Source organism: Oncorhynchus keta, chromosome 11 (genome assembly GCF_023373465.1).
Source record: "Oncorhynchus keta strain PuntledgeMale-10-30-2019 chromosome 11, Oket_V2, whole genome shotgun sequence".
Taxonomy (NCBI): domain Eukaryota; kingdom Metazoa; phylum Chordata; class Actinopteri; order Salmoniformes; family Salmonidae; genus Oncorhynchus; species Oncorhynchus keta.
Window position 1 is genome coordinate 26,952,809 of NC_068431.1, and position 17,243 is coordinate 26,970,051.

General features: G+C 41.5%; 1 protein-coding gene across 11 annotated transcripts in view; it reads left to right on the plus strand.

Annotated features, from left to right (window-relative positions):
• LOC118389977 (neural cell adhesion molecule 1-like) overlaps positions 1 to 17,243 on the plus strand; it is a 325,437-nt gene that overhangs the window by 222,127 nt on the left and 86,067 nt on the right. For all 11 annotated transcript variants that reach the window (XM_052529804.1, XM_052529805.1, XM_035780051.2 and 8 more), the window contains exons 2-4: positions 14,700 to 14,774; positions 15,488 to 15,697; positions 16,154 to 16,297. In XM_052529804.1, coding sequence (XP_052385764.1) covers positions 14,700 to 14,774; positions 15,488 to 15,697; positions 16,154 to 16,297 — 429 coding nt within the window. The remainder of the gene's footprint in view (positions 1 to 14,699; positions 14,775 to 15,487; positions 15,698 to 16,153; positions 16,298 to 17,243) is intronic.

A 17,243-nucleotide genomic window follows, 5' to 3' on the forward strand; every position in this document is an offset into this window, starting at 1 on the left:
GGAAGTGGAACAGTCGGACAATTATGTGATTGGGTTGAGCCCTGCCAGGGAGGCCCGTTAATGAGGGCAACTCTTTCCCCCCTTCACCCCACGTGGCCCTCACCCCTGGCACCTGACAACCATTTTTTATAAAAGAAAAAAGATTGCCCATTCTCAGTGTTCTCTCCCCCACCACTTCTTCTAAACAAATAGGATTACATGTGATTGAAAACATGTTTCACTAATATCACTTAAGAGCATTCTTTTTTAATGAGTTGAATTTGAAGGGGGAGTGCTATTCTCTGCTGAAGGTCTTTTTCATTAATTCCAGCCAAATAAATTACTGAGGAAAATGTGTGCGTTAATAAAATGTTGCAAGGCAGGGGCACTTGAATGAGAAGAAATATTGTGTACAAAGTAGACAAACTTGGCAGTGGTCGCCTGGCAGCAGGTGTTGGATCTGCTATTTGCTGTATAAAGGCATACTGATTAACTAATATGGACATTGAGTAGTGTTTACCTATAATTAATGGAGATTACCAATTCAGATAAGTAGAGATGCTGTCAATTTAGCAGTCCATTTAGCATCCAGGTGGAGAACCTAAATGTACAATTTGGAATTGCATGGGGTTTAGCATACATTAGAATCTCTCTCTGAGCACCTGAAAACCAAGGGAGTGACATAAAGAGGCATGCTCCCAGGCTTAGAGCCTATCCTCTGCCTCTCCTTAGTTTGTCTATGAGTGTGTGTGCACGTGTGTATGTGCGGCAGTTTGTATTTGTCTGTGGGGCCTTAATCTTGTGATTGGAAATGACTGCGTCTTCGTAGGATCTTGGCCATGCTCTTTGATAAGTGCACCGTAGCCTGATTGGCATGGCATTCCCACCTGAAAGCAGTGCAAAAGTACATTCTCTGTCAGAAACGTTTGTTTCTGGTGGAATATTTTTTATCTTGGGCCTTCAAAGTTCTTATGCCTTTCTGTGAGCAGACATCCCATTGACAAGAACTTACCTGACACAGGGCGGCTTAAATCACATAGAATCCTAAATAAGAGCATAGATTTTGAAGTATTAAGGGTAGATTTAAAGTCTCTGGTTTGTACGTTTCTGGCTTACACACCAGTGCCACCTGTCTAGCAAAGATGAACCTTTCTAGCGCAGGCGTTTCGCTAGCGGAACCCCTCGACAACATTCTGCTGAAAAGGCAGCGTGCAAAATTCAAAAATAGATTTTTTAAATATGTAACTTAACAAGTCCAATGCAGCAAATTAAAGATAAACATCTTGTTAATCTACCCATCGTGTCCGATTTTAAAAAATGCTTTACAGTGAAAGCACAACATATGATTATGTTAGGTCATAGCATAGCCAAGTCATTGGGAATCCAGATTTCTAAGGGACTTGCTTGCAGTTCATACCGCTTCCACTAGATGTCAACAGTCTCTAGAAATTGGTTGAGGTTTTTCCTTTGCGTAATGAAGAAGTAGCCCTGTTCAAAACGAGGGTCGCATCATGTGTACTGTTTGATAGAGGCGCATGACTAGAAAGCTTGCGTCAGTGTGGTTTCTTCCTGTATTGAACACAGATCATCTCGTCTTCAATTTTATCGATTATTTACTTTAAAAAATACCTAAGGTTGTATTACAAAAGTAGTTTGAAATGTTTTGGCAAAGTTTACAGGTAAATTTTTATATATTTTGTAGTCACGTTGCGTAAGTTGGAACCGGTGTTGGATCAAACGCGCCAAATGAATGGACATTTTGGATATATATAAACGGAATTAATAGAACAAAAGGACCATTTGTGATGTTTATGGGACATATTGGAGTTCCAACAAAAGAAGCTCGTCAAAGGTAAGGCATTATTTATATTTTTGTTTCTCCGTTTTGTGTCGCGCCTGCAGGGTTGAAATATGTTTTCTCTCTTTTGTTTATGGAGGTAATAGCATCTTTTGCTTTCGCCTTTTTGAAATCTGGCATGTTGGCTGGATTCACAACAGTTGAAACTGGAGCAGCAGCACGGCCAGGTGGACTGGGGACAGCAAGGAGTCATCATGCCAGGTAGTCCTGAGGCATGGTCCTCGGGCTCAGCTCCTCCGAGAGAGTGAAAGAAAGAGAGAATTAGAGAGAGCATACTTAAATTCACACAGGACACCGGATAAGACAGGAGAAGTACTCCAGATATAACAAACTGACACTAGCCCCCCGATACATAAACTACTGCAGAATAAATACTGGAGGCTGAGACAGGAGGGGTCAGGCGACAGTGTGGCCCCATCCGATGATACCCCCGGACAGGGCCAAACAGGAAGGATATAACCCCACCCACTTTGCCAAAGCACAGCCCCCACACCACTAGAGGGATATCTTCAACCACCAACTTACCATCCTGAGAAAAGGCTGAGTATAGCCCACAAAGATCTCTCTGCCACGGCACAACCCAAAAGGGCTGGCAACCTTTCAGTTACTGGGCCAACTCTCTAACCACTAGGCTACCCTTGAGGCCAAATTGCATCATACATAATGAAACAAATCCACCCCATTCATTAACAGTAATTCAATGTCAGTTTCAACCATGTATTCCAACTGTGAATATTGTTGTTAATCTCTTGCTCTCATGCTCATTTTCTGTGCTGACTTGATTATTTTGTCTTGCATCAAATGTTCCATAAGTGAATGGCAGGTAGAAACAATGGTGAAGTCAAATTGAATAGTGATATGTGAAGATCTTGAGTTTGTTTTACGTCAGAGTTGATTCACATGAAAACCTTGATGATCTTTTATGATGAATCGATATGGCTGTCTCCAGTGAAAATATACTAAGTGATTTATGGGCAAAAGCACACTTGGGCTCATGTGAATTTACAGGTTCAATGTATGGCTTGTGTTCATTTTCTACCCAAGATTAATGTTCTCATTCAGCTAGGTAGAAAGGTTGTTATCCAATGTATATGGAATGAAAAAATGTAATATATATCTCCAGGAATGGCTAGTGTGCAGATGCTTTATGCTTGTAACATTCTCTAGTGTAACATGCCATAGAGAAGTTGCATCTTTATACCTAGTAGCGCAGCGGTCTAAGGCACTGCATTGCAGTGCTAGAGCTGTCACTACAGACCTGGGTACAATCCCGGGCTGTATCACAACCGGGCCATGATCGGGAGTCCCATAGGGCGGCACACAATTGGCCCAGCGTCGTCCGGGTTAGGGGGGGGTTTGGCCGGGTTAGGCCGTCATTGTAAATAAGAATTTGTTCTAAACTGACTTGCTTAGTTAAATAAAGGTTCAATTAAATAAATAAATTAGACTTTAAATGGAACATAGCCTATGGCCTAGTTTCTATACTGACTACATTTCTAACAATGGAGACACAGCACTGTTTGATTATAAGCTATTAGCAGTTGAACATTTCTCTGATTGAAGTTTAATCATTTCAAATTGACATTTGAGTTATCCATTCTTGTTTAATGTGTCACATGAAAATGTGGAGGGCGGATATAGATTTGTGTGTATTGTTGTGAAGAAGATTGTTGTTAGATATCACTGTTGGAGCTAGGAACACAAGCATTTCACTACACACACAATAATGTCTGCTTTTCACTGCCTCTGAAGTTTGGTGGAGGAGGAATAATGGTCTGGGGCTGTTTTTAATGATTCTGGCTAGGCCTGTTAGTTCCAGTGAAGGGGTATCTTAATGCTACATCATACAATGACATTCTAGACGATTCTGTGCTTTCAACTTTGTGGCAACAGTTTCGAGAAGGCCCTTTCTTGTTTAAGGATGACAGCGCCTCCATGAATTAAGCACGGTCCATACAGAATTGGTTCATCGAGATCAGTGAGGAAGAACTTGACTGGCCTGCACATAGCCCTGACCTCAACCCCAGAGAACACATTTGGGATGAATTGGAACGCCAACTGCGAGCAAGGCCTCGTCTCCCAACATCAGTGCCCGACCTCACTTATGCTCTTGTGGCTCAATGGAAGCAAGTCCACGCAGCAATGTTCCAACATATAGTGGAAAGCCTTCCCAGAAGAGTGGAGGCTTTTATAGATTCAAAGGGGGTATCGACTCCATATTAATGCCTGGTGGCCAGCTCATGATTTTGGAATGAAATGCTCGATGAGCAGGTGTCCACATACTTTTGGTCCTGTAGTGTATGTTCAGTTGGCTTCCTCGACATTTAAAACTGTCCAATGAACTACCATATCGTATCTGCTCGCTGCTCCAGTAATAAGCTGTTTCCAACTTGCCTGTGTGCATGTTCTATTAGGAGTTTTTTCCTAGGCCCTCATCGTTCAGAAATGCATATCCAGAATAAAGCGCTACACTTATCTCTCCATTAAATTACGGGCAGTATTGCTTGGTGTGCAGGGACTTTGCTCTGGGCCCCATGTGCTGGAACATTCGAGCAGAAGCAGGAGCAGAAGCAGACAGTAGCAGTAATTTATTTTATTTATTTTACTTTTATTTAACCAGGCAAGTCAGTTAAGAACACATTCTTATTTTCAATGACTGCCTGGGAACAGTGGGTTAACTGCCTGTTCAGGGGCAGAACGACAGATTTGTACCTTGTCAGCTCGGCGGTTTGAACTCGCAACCTTCCAGTTACTAGTCCAACGCTCTAACCACTAGGCTACGCTGCCACCCCAAGGGCTGAAGTGTTTGGGATTTGTATTGTAATTAAGGTTATCGATCTCCCGCCCCAGTATGTTTAGTGTGCTTATTTGTTTCCTATATGCTCTCAGCAAAGGACACATCATCTCACTTTTTGCTGTGTCGACAGTTGGAAGTGTACGAGGTTAAAACACTCTACCGTGTCACTCTGGAGTTTCAAGCTTCAGCCTCCTTTTAAAGAGTTTGAAACACCGAAAAATAAAAAATGTACCCTATTGACATGAAATACATTTGGTTTGTTTTTCACCGGTTGTCTTTGTCCTCAGAGTTCGTGTTTGTGGTGCGGTTTTGCCAATGGTGAGAGCTGGAATAAGAGCTGTTATTGTTGTCCCTGTACGATACCTCATAGAAAGCAGTGCGAACATGCTTTAGGCAGCTCTGTTTTCACTGCCTCTGAGGATGTGTTTCCATCTAACAAAGCACAGATGATGTTTATGGAAAATATTGATTTTTATGAATTTCTCAATTAATCTGCAGGGAGATATAGTTTGGATTTCAGTAAGTCTTTTGAAGCAATATTATTTTTGTCAGCATCATCGTCTCTATGTCTGGAACTGAAATCGAAGCCAAAAACCGTATGAAACCTATGAAGCTTATATAAATATCTAAGAGGGTCGTTCCACCCCAAAAGCACAAGAAAGAGGATTTCGATATCCACCATCTCAGATTGTTCTGAAATCGTTTCTGTTGTTAGAAACAGATAAGATTAGCATTCCTGCAACATTATATCTCCCTCACTAACTTTAAGCATCAGCTGTCAGAGCAGCTTACAGATCATTGCACCTGTACATAACCCACCTGTGAACAGCCCATCCAACTGCCTCATCCCCGTATTGGTTTTGTTTTTTTGCCCCTTTGCATCCCAGTATCTCTACTTGCACATTCGTCTTCTGCACATCTATCACTCCAGTGTTTAATTGCTAAATTGTAATTACTTCACCACTACGGCCTATTTATTGCCTTACCTCCCTAATCTTACCTCATTTTCACACACTGTATATAGACTTTTCTATTGTGTTATTGACTGTATGTTTGCTTATTCCATGTGTAACTCTGTGTTGTTGTTTGTCTCACTGCTTTTCTTTATCTTGGTCAGGTTGCAGTTTTAAAAGAGAACTTATTTTGTTGAAATATAATTTGATCTCTGAGAAATTATTACATTTATAGGATTCATATAATTGTCAATAAATATAGTACCAAACATTAAATTTTGACCAACCGTTTTTCTAACAATAAATTAGACATGAGAGATCCAAAGAAATTGTAACAAGCCACCCACGTTTCCCCCAACACCAACCCCACCCCAACAACGAGTATATAGTATCAGTTCTCTGTTTGACGACTAGTATGGAGCTGCGGCTATGAGTATTTTTTCTTCATCCTATGTAATGTATTCTCAGTGAATTTGGTGATGTTTTTTCACCCTTTTCAGAGAAATTTGCCATTGAAGTTGTCCCATTCTACATCCTGATATTACCAGGTTCTGACCACTAGATGGTGCTGTTCCTGCTATTTGGTGATACTTTTTTAAAGACCCCCCCATTGTTAAAGGTATAGTTCACCCAAATTACATTATTGTATTGGAAAGAAGGTATACCCAATCGCGCTTTAGCACAGCTTGAACAAAAAAGGGGAAATCGGCTGCTCTACCGAGGGACTTGAAAATCCCCCCAAAAACAGGTTACTTAAAGAAAAAGTAGCATGGATCGTTTCGGGTCTGATCAAGGCGATTCATGCTGAAATGTGAGTCTATTTTTTACTTGTCCTGTCAATAATTATCAGATTCATGCAGCGACAGTGTGCTCCTTTTTCTTTGTTCACCCGGATTGTCACCAGTTAAAGTATCCTGCGGTAAGGAATGTTTTTACATAATTGCCTGCATCCAGCAACGTCACAAGTCATGTCATCTGTTTTTGCAGCTGTTTCAGTACAGCACTCCAGGGAGAGAGAGGGGGAGAGGGCCAACTCAACTGAACTAGTTTCAATGTATGGAATCACTTGAATGTTTCTGGATTTTGGATCTCTGGATCTCCTTTAATTTATGTTCTTCCCTGATATGTTAGCTGTGAAAGTCTTCCATACTGTGAGGGAGTGTTTAAAAAGCACAGCACTGACTGGTGTGTGGTCACTACCAGTCGACTTTTTGTTGTTAGCTTTAGCATTAGCTCGTACGTGTTGGCAGTTGGTATAACCTGTTAAACTCTGAGTGATTGTTTTGGACCCACGCTAATTTTTGGGGGTCAGAAAATAGAAAGTGACTTATGATTTGAAAGCTACAGCCGTTGTCGTTTTGGAAATCAAACTCAAATCTTACTGCTGGCAACGTCATACGAATCATAGCCCGGTGCGGTACATACCAGCTCCTCGTATCGGCCGGGCTAGAGTGGGCATCGAGCCAGGTAAGGTTCGGCAGGCTCGGTGCTCAAGAGATCCAGTGCGCCTGCACGATCCGGTCTATTCAGTACCACCTCCATGCATCAGCCCTCCGGTGGCAGCTCCCCGCACCAGGCTTCCTGTGCGTGTTCTCGGCCCAGTAAAACCAGTGCCAGCACCACGCACCAGGCCTTCAGTGCGCTTCGCCTGTCCAGCGCTGCCAGAGCCTTTCTCATCTCCAGCACTGCTGGAGTCTCCCGCCTGTTTAGCGCTGCCAGAGCCTTCCTCCTCTACAGCGCTGCTGGAGTCTCCTGCCTGTTCAGCGCTGCCAGAGCTGCCAGTCTGCATGGAGCAGCCAGAGCTGCCAGTCTGCATGGAGCAGCCAGAGCTGCCAGTCTGCATGGAGCAGCCAGAGCTGCCAGTCTGCATGGAGCAGCCAGAGCCACCAGCCAGCCAGGATCTGCCAGAGCCTACTACCTGCCTGAGCTTCCTCTCAGTACTGAGCTTCCTCTCAGTCCCGAGCTACCCCTCAGTCCCGAGCTACCCCTCAGTCCAGTGGGGTCCTTAGTGAGGGTCACTAGGCCAAGGTCGGCGGCGAGGGTCGCCTATCTAAGGACGCGATGCAAATGGACTAAGACTTTCTTGGAGTGGGGTCCACGTCCCGCGCCGGAGCCGCCTCCGTGGACAGACGCCCACCCGGACCCTCCCCTATGGGTTTAGGTGTGCGGCCGGGAGTCTTTTGTGTTTTTTTCTTTATTATTTTGGTCAGGCCAGGGTGTGACATGGGTTTTTTATGTGGTGTGTTTTGTCTTGGGGTTTTAGTAGGTATTGGGATTGTGGCTTAGTAGGGTTATCTAGTAAAGTCTATGGTTGCCTGAAGTGGTTCTCAATCAGAGGCAGGTGATTATCGTTGTCTCTGATTGGGAACCATATTTAGGCAGCCATATTCTTTGAGTGTTTCGTGGGTGATTGTTCCTGTCTCTGTGTTACTGTGTTAGTTTGCACTAGTATAGGCTGTTTCGGTTTTCGTGTTACTGTTTTTGTATTGTTCGTGTTTATTCGTTATTAAACATGTATGAAAATTACCACGCTGCATTTTGGTCCGATCCTTGCTACACCTCCTCGTCAGACAAGGACTGATATACTTACACTATATACACAAAAGTTTGTGGACACCCCTTCAAATGAGTGGATTCAACTATTTCAGCCACACCCGTTGCTGACAGGTGTATAAAATCGAGCACACAGCAATGCAATCTCCATAAACAAATATTGGCAGTAGAATGGCCTTACTGAAGAGCGCAGTGACTCAACATGGCACCGTCATAGAATGCCACCTTTCCAACAAGTCATTTCATCAAATTTTATGCCCTGCTCGAGCTGCCTTGATCAAATGTAAGTGCTGTTATTGTGAAGTGGAAACATTGAGGAGCAACAACGGTTAGGTCACAGAAGCTCACAGAATGGGACTGCCAAGTGCTGAAGCGTGGAGCACGTAAAAATGGTCTGTCTCCGGTTGCAACACTCACTACCAAGTTCCAAACTGCACAAGAACTGTTCGTCGGGAGCTTCATGAATGGGTTTCCATTGCCGAGCAGCCGCACACAAGCCTAAGATCACCATGCACAATGCCAAGCATCAGCTGGACTGGTGTGAAGCTCACCGCCATTGGACTCTGAAGCAGTGGAAACGCGTTTTCTGGAGTGATGAATCACGCTTTACAATCTGGCAGTCCGACAGACAAATGTGGGTTTGGCAGTTGCCAGTAGAACGCTACCTGAATGCTACATAATATACAAGAAAGAAATGATCTTGCTACAATACATTTTTATAGAAAGTTGGCAAAAATGTATAATATTTTACTACCATGGAAAGGAAAGTACCTGTCTATTTGTGGAAAAATCACCCTGATTAACTTTAGTTATGCCCAGATTTTCTTTCAATTTTGGTCATTCTCTTATAAAATGGGTAAAAATAATGTATTGCAACCCCAGGTATAAAATAGTAAATAACGGCAACTTCTCAGAGAGTTTTGAATTGTCAAGAGGAGTTAACAAGGATGTCCGCTGTCACTATATCTATTCGTTATGGCCATCAATGCTAGCTATTAAAATCAGATCAAATAACAACATTAGAGGATTAGAAATCCAAGGCTTAAAAACAAAGGTGTCCATGTACGCCGATGACTCAAGTTTTATATTAAGTCCGCAAGATAGATCCCTGCAATGTGTCATTGAAGATCTAGGTAACTTTTCTATACATTCTGGACTAAAACCTAATTATGATAAGTGTACTATATTACATGTTGGATCTTTGAAAAAATACAACTTTTACATTACCTTGCAGTTTACATATAAAATGGGCTGATGGTGAAGTAGACATATTTGGTATTCATATCACAAAATGTATAAATAAGCGCTCCACAATAAATTTCAATAGAAAATGTAAAACTTATAAATAGACAAGACCCTGCAACCATGGAGAGGTAAATACCTGTCTATTTATGGAAAAATTGCCCTGATTAACTCCTTAGTCATTTCTCAGTTTACTCACTTACTTATGGCGCTGCCTACTCCTGATGATTCATTTTTTAAATCATATGAGCAAAAAGTATTTCACTTAATCTGGGACGCTAAACCAGACAAAATAAAAAGTGCCTGTCTATATAATGAATATGAATTGGGTGGGTTAAGATTATTAAAATGGTTCTCAAGTAGATTACATTGTTTAAAAATTGCCTTTTTGCCTTTATGCAGATTGCCATGTCTCATTTTCGGGTTAATTGAAAATTATAATTTCAAAAATGACTTTTTTCAAAGTATCTCTCTTTTTCAGACAAGCATTGCAGAGCAGGCTACATTTACATTACATTTAAGTCATTTAGCAGACGCTCTTATCCAGAGCGACTTACAAATTGACAATTCCGTCCCACTGAAAAGATATAACAAATATTACAACAAATAATATGGCTGAACTCAAATGTGCTGATTGCTAATATACCTGTATTTATGGGAAAGATGTTTGAAAAGGGTATTTTGTTCTTAAATTATATTGGAAATTGGAATGGTAGAGTTATGTCCTTCATGGAGTTATCACAATTGTACGGGAAGGTCTGCTCAATCCAAGAGTACAACCGATTGATTACAGCATTACCCCAAAAATGGAGGAGGCAGGTGGCAGCTGGAGGAGGTAGGGAACTGGTCTGTCAGCCCAATATAAAGGATCAAAACTGGCAGAGGAATAAAAATAGAATAAATAGGAAAGTATAACAGTTTCATTTGAGGACCAGTATGTGTATAACTGTGCCATAGATATTGCAAAATAGTTGGGAAGAGATTGTTGATGTACCGATTCCATGGTACAGGGTGTATGAGTTGATATATAAAACAATGCAAGGTTCAAGACTTCGTGCTTTTCAGCTAAAATTATTATATAGAGTTCTTGTCACTAACAAAATGTTGAATATTTGGGGCATAAAATCATCGAAGCTCTGTAGATTTTGTTGTGAGGATACAGAATCAATAGACCATTTATTTTGATATTGCTCTCAGGTAGCCTGTTTCTGGTCTCAGGTTCAGGAATGGCTGAAAATGCATAGCATTGATCTAAAATTGACCCTAGAAATAGTACTGTTATGAGATCGCATTCTGTGGATTCTATTCGATTAGATAGATTGAAATTGTACGTTAAACATCACAGCATAGTTGAAAGATATGTTTTGCATAGAAACCCGAAGTGGGTGGCCAGCAGAGATAGATGGCATGAGCTGAGGGTGGCCAGCAGAGATAGATGGCATGGGCTGAGGGTGGCCAGCAGAGATAGATGGGATGGGCTGAGGGTGGCCAGCAGAGATAAATGGGATGGGCTGAGGGTGGCCAGCAGAGATAAATGGGATGGGCTGAGGGTGGCCAGCAGAGATAGATGGGATGGGCTGAGGGTGGCCAGCAGAGATAGATGGGATGGGCTGAGGGTGGCCAGCAGAGATAGATGGGATGGGCTGAGGGTGGCCAGCAGAGATAGATGGGATGGGCTGAGGGAAGCTGAGGGTTGGGATGTGGAATTGGAGACAAGTGGGAGTGGAGTTGATGTGTGGGAGATAGAATGATGGCCAAAGATAAAAGTAAAAATAAAACATAATAAAAGTACGTTTCAAAGACACTGAGGGACAGTGTTTTTACAACTAATGCCGGTTTGCCTGAGTCTGATGCCGTGCAGGTGTTTGTACACATGCATATACATACACACACTCTCATTCAAATAAACACATACAAGAATACACACATACATGTAATATTGCCAGACATGCACACAAACATATACAGTTGCCATTGTTGTTATGATTTCAGTTGTCCTTGATGTCCTTTGTTTTAAATGTATTATTTCTTATTTTTTTGCATTGTTGTTTTCTGTTTTCTGTCTTTCTCTTTTTTTCTCTTTAGTTCATTCTCTTGGTTGTTGGTGCATTGGGGGGATCTTGGGGGCGGGGAATGGAATTAATTGTATTTTTATTTTTATTCTAGGGGGGGACTGTGGGAGGGACAGCTTTTTGGGGGGACTGTGGGGGGGATCTTGGAGGCTTCGGGTTCACGTTTTTTGGCCTGGTGGGACATCTGTCAACCTGCCCTTGAGCAGGACATTGACCCTGGATGTTTCTGTGTGTCACTCTGAATGGGAGTCTGTTGGATGACTGGTATGATGCAGTTGTTGAACAGCTTCACTGCAAGTATATTGTATGTTTCGGATATTCAATAAAATGAAAAATAATATCCCAGTTTACCTATTTGCTAATGGTCTTGCCTAAACATAGCGACCAGTTCCTTTAATTATATGAGCAAAAAATATTCAATGTTATGTGGAACGGCAAGACAAAATTAAACGGGCCTATTTATATAAAGAATGTGAATTCAGAGGGAAGAAATTATTAAATATGAAAGCATCAGACCTCTATCTAAAGGCATCCGTTATACAAAAGTTATATTTAAATCCAAACTGGTTCTCTAACAGATTAGTAAGAATGTCCCACCCTGTGTTCAAGAATGGCCTTTTTCCATTTATTCCGAAAAAAAAGCTCTAACTTTTGGTTATTTGAAAATGAAATCATCTCCAATATATCGCTAATTTTAAAACAAGCCATAGAAAGTTAATTGCAATTTCAGTTTAATCCACCAGAAAAGACAGAACAAATAATACAAACAATATTGTGGTTAAACTCAAATATACTAATTGATACTAAAAAATATACAAAAAATATATTGAAATGTCAGCTCTACCCAGAATTACAACCAACTAATTGAAGAATTACCACATAAATGGAAGAGGCGAGTGGAAGGGAGGAAAAGTAAGGAACTTGTCAGTTGACCCTGGATTAAATACCAAAATGTAGTAATTAATATTTTGATTAATAAAAAGTATATGGGAGGGGTTGAGTGGAGCTGAGGGGTTAATTTGTAAACAAATGAAAGATACCTTTTGTAAAATACATTCTGTCCATAAAATCGATATAGTATGTGTCAGCTGGAAGTAGAAGCCTAAGTGTTGTTGTCCATTAGTTTACTCCAATTAGGGGAGGGGTGGTAGGGGTAGGAGACAATAATAAACGGAAATATATTTAAAAGAGACATGTTTTTTTACCTTTATTTAACTAGGCAAGTCAGTTAAGAACAAATTCTTATTTTCAATGACAGCCTAGGAACAGTGGGTTAACTGCCTGTTCAGGGGCAGAACGACAGATTTGTACCTTGTCAGCTCAGTGATTTGAACTTGCAACCTTTCGGTTACAAGTCCAATGCTCTAACCACTAGGATACCCTGCCACCCCATATATGTGTATGTATACATATAGTACCAGTCAAAAGTTTGAACACACCTACTCATTCAAGGGTTTTTCTTTGTGTTTTACTATTTTCTACATTATAGAATAATTGTGAAGACATCAAAACTATATAAAGCACATATGGAATCATGTAGTAACCAAAAAAGTGTTAAACATATCAAAATCATTTTATATTTTAGATTCTTCAAAGTAGCCACCATTTGCCTTGATGACAGCTTTGCACACTCTTGGCATTCTCTCAACCAGCTTCACCTGGAATGTTTTTCCAACGGTCTTGAAGGAGTTCCCACATATGCTGAGCACTTGTTGGCTGCTTTTCCTTCACTCTGCGGTCCAACTCATCCCAAACCATCTCAGTTGGGTTGAGGTTGAGTGATGTGGAGGCCAGGTCATCTGATGCAGCGCTCCATCCTTCTCCTTCTAGGTCAAATAGCCCTTACACAGCCTGGATGTGTGTTTGGTCTTTGTCCTGTTGAAAAACAAATGATAGCCCCACTAATGGTGGGTATGGTGTGTCCACGGTATGGTGTGCTCCCACTATTTATTTTGCCAGGATGCCGTACTGGACCGGACATGCCTACTTTCACCTCTGCTCTTGAGGAACAGATCATGGCAGAGAGAGTACCAGACCTGATTTGGTAAGAGAAACGTTTTAAAATAGGCCACATCGGAGAATTTTTAAGAAAGATTGTCCAGGCACACCTTGGGTTAAGAAGATGTAAATCTTTAAGGTATGCTGTCCCGAACTTTGGAGTATGTCTCTCCTGTCTCTCACCAAGTTGGAAGTTGATTCCTCTTTAATTTATCCAGCAGAGCTGAAGAGAACAAACACCAGCTGATTCTCTCCAGTACATTCTAAATCTCATCTCTGTCATCCACTTTAGTTGATGCAGAAATATTAAAGGTATTCGGCAGCATCTTAGGAAGCTAAAAGCGTCTGCTAAAAATGGCATATATATATATATATATATATATATATATATATAATATGCTTTGATTTACGGCATTACACTTCCTGAGCGGACACTCTGTGTCAGACGAAAAAATTGTGAGAACACAGGGATAGCTCGGTCAGGTGCCATTATAAAATCTTAGCGGACGCCTGGGTAATTAGAAGTCTAAAATAAGTTTGAAAGGCATATAATTAATGGTCCTTTAAGATAGTGCCAGGGGCTAATTGTCATATTTTGTCAGAGAATCTGCTTGTCCACTTTTCAATAAGTGGATTTGACAGGACTTGCCATGGCTATGTGTTGTTCCACCACATTTCATTATGTTACCCGCCCGCACACCCCTACCATCATCCCAACCTCACTAACAATCCCACTAATGCCGATGGGAGCTGCCTACTGCATTAGCAATGCTGGGACCTTGCCAGAGCGCCAACAATTAACACATTGTTATCTAAATACATGCTACTGTGGCCTATACGGCTACAATGTGGGAATATTGGGTGAGAAGTGTTTTAATTTGTTGACTGTCTGCGACATATTTTTTTTAGTTTTGTGCTTTTACTAAAATGAGGCTGCAAATAATAAAATACTTCTTTGTTAACTGAATCCAATTAACGTCATAGATGCAGCATTATATTGAAAAGTGAAGGGTGGGTAACGGCTCATCTAAGGTTGATCAGCAGCAGATGTTCAGTCAAGCTGTTGATGCGTTAAAGTGTGCCATACCTTGTCTCACTGTGCTTTGCCGCTGTGTCATCCTGTTCCCCTCCCCTTGCTCACGCCTGTTATAGGACCTGCTGTGTGTAAAGTGTATTGGAACGATGTAAAAGTGCAGAGTTTGACTTGAACTGTTCTGAGACCTGCTCTGTCTGTTTTTCTCTTCTAGCCTCCCTGCAAGTGGAGATCACACCGATGCAAGGAGAGATCAGCGTGGGGGAGTCCAAATTCTTCCTCTGTGAAGGTAGGTGTGGTACAGATACAATCTCCTCCATAACTGCAAACTCCCAAATAGCTACAGTATTTTGACAGCTTGATATAGGAAATAACTCTACATAAAGTGAAGGTGCTACAGCAGTTCTCATGGCTGCAGTAGCATGGGTTTCCCAGGACGCTGACCTGTAACTGTGGTCAGTTACCCCCCACTACTGGCAGACTCCTGCAGGCCAGCATCCTGTTGTTGAATAGCAAAGAGAAAATAGAGGCTCAATATGTCATAGCAAAGATGAGAACATTTCACTTCAGCAATGTTTCCTTTAGATGAAAAGAACTGTAGATAGCTGTGTACCTTTTTTTGCAGTAAGATGTCAGCAAAATACTGTTTGCTTCAGCACTTCTTTGTTCCATTATGAATGAGGGAGTGAAAGATTTCAGAAAATGTGACTTTTTTTTGCCCTTCTTTCAAAATATCAATGGCAGCGTTTTAATTTCAGTCTTTTTTCAGGTAGTATATCATCTGAGCAAATATGTAAAATAGTTATCTTTTTGTGCATATTGGTATGAAGATGGCCTTCATAAAGCAGAGAAACCCTAGGCCAAAAAAGCTATAATGCATACCTCAGATGCAGCATCACCTCGCAAGGCAGCACATCTGTTTGGTTATCATTCATACTAACTGCTGAAGACACATAAACAGTGCATTTGCACTCTGCTCACACATCCACCCTGCCTCCTCAGTTGTTGGAGACGCAAAGGACATTGATTGGTATGCCCCGAACGGCGAGAAGCTCTTACCGAACAGACAGGACATCATTGTGAACCGCAACGACGAGTCTTCGTCCACCCTCACTATCTACAATGCTGATGTGGACAATGCCGGTGTCTACAAGTGTGTGGCCAAAAATGCAGACAAGGAGTCTCAGGGCACTGTCAACGTGAAAATCTTCCGTAAGTTCCCTCTCAAACTCAGTCCTTGAAAAGTGTTGATATTATTCATTGTAATTTAGTGGATTACCACCAAATGAAATCCCCTTACTGTATTATCTGTACATATGTGACGCGCACAATGTAATTTTGAAGAATGTAATTTAAGTGTCTGTGCATATTTTGTGCATATTTGTTTTCTTCAATTGTCCTCCTTCATACAGTATTGTTGATTGTATCTTCGCACTAGTGTCATTGTTAAGGTAACTATTTCTCTCCATTTAGAGAACCCGCGTATTTAGAATATACAACTAAACTAACTGTATAGTATGTTCCATCATGAACAGGTGGAATGCCATGACAAATGCATAGACTGGGTAACAAAGGGAGCACTCACCATAGAACATGTTGGTCTATTAAGTTTGTTGACTTGTTCGGGAAATGCAGTTGACAGTGGACTTCTATTCTTCTCCCCTCCAGAAAAGATAACCTTCAAGAACGCCCCTTCCCCACAGGAGTTTAATGAAGGGGATGACGCTGACATCATCTGTGACGTCGTCAGCTCGCCTCCCGCCAGCATCATCTGGAAGCACAAAGGCTCAAAGATCCAGGTTACAAAAGATGGTAAGGCTTGTACACAAATCAATGTGCCAATGTGTGGGTTGCCTACTACCCAGAGTCGTGGAGACCCCCTCCCCAGTTGTTTTGTTCGCTTTCATTCTATCTGCCAGCTCTTTTTTATTCACCCCACACTCCTTCGCTCTCTCCCTAAGAGCACAGCCCTCCCTGCCTTTTGGTCATTTGAGTGTTTCAACATAATAGATGAAGTGAGGACAGGAAACAGGATATTTCTTGATCAAGAGAAATGGTGGTTGTCAGTTGTGAAAGGATATTTGAAGGCTTCATATTCAGACGAGTGGGATGCTGTCAGAGAGGCATTCTGAAGGATTTTGTTTTTCTCCGGACTGCACTATTCTAACCTTAGAGGACCCCTCCCTCTGGCGACCACTGGGAGGCTTAGGGTGACCACAGCGCTCTGGTGTGTGGCGTTTTCTTGGACCCTGGACAGGGATGTGTTTTTCACTAGAAAACCACTAATTGTAGCCCAGACTGAAACCCATACTGCTTATGTAAATACAATTTTCCACATTGCTCCAGTTAACTTTTTCCATATCAAAGCTGCATGTGCTTATAACTCTAAGTACACATCTTTTTCATGCTAATATGTGATTCACAGCTCAGAGAGAGCTATTTAAAAAGTCTGGTTAAGGAATTCAAAGCTTTTGCCCAAATACAGATTCACTAAACCAGATCTACATCTGGCATCGCTTCAAAAGAGGGTTGAATTAACACAGTTGCCATACAATATTTGTACGTTGGCTGCCAGATGTTTGAACTTACAGAGTAAAGAGGATTCATAGAATATTTACATAGTAGAGCTATGACAACGCAATTCAAGAAGTAGTAGTGGTTGCTTTCAGCGTCTGTATGTTTACATGGTCCATGTTTCACCACATTTACTACAGTATGGATATAAAGGACAAAGAATAAAGAATGCCATGGCAATGCT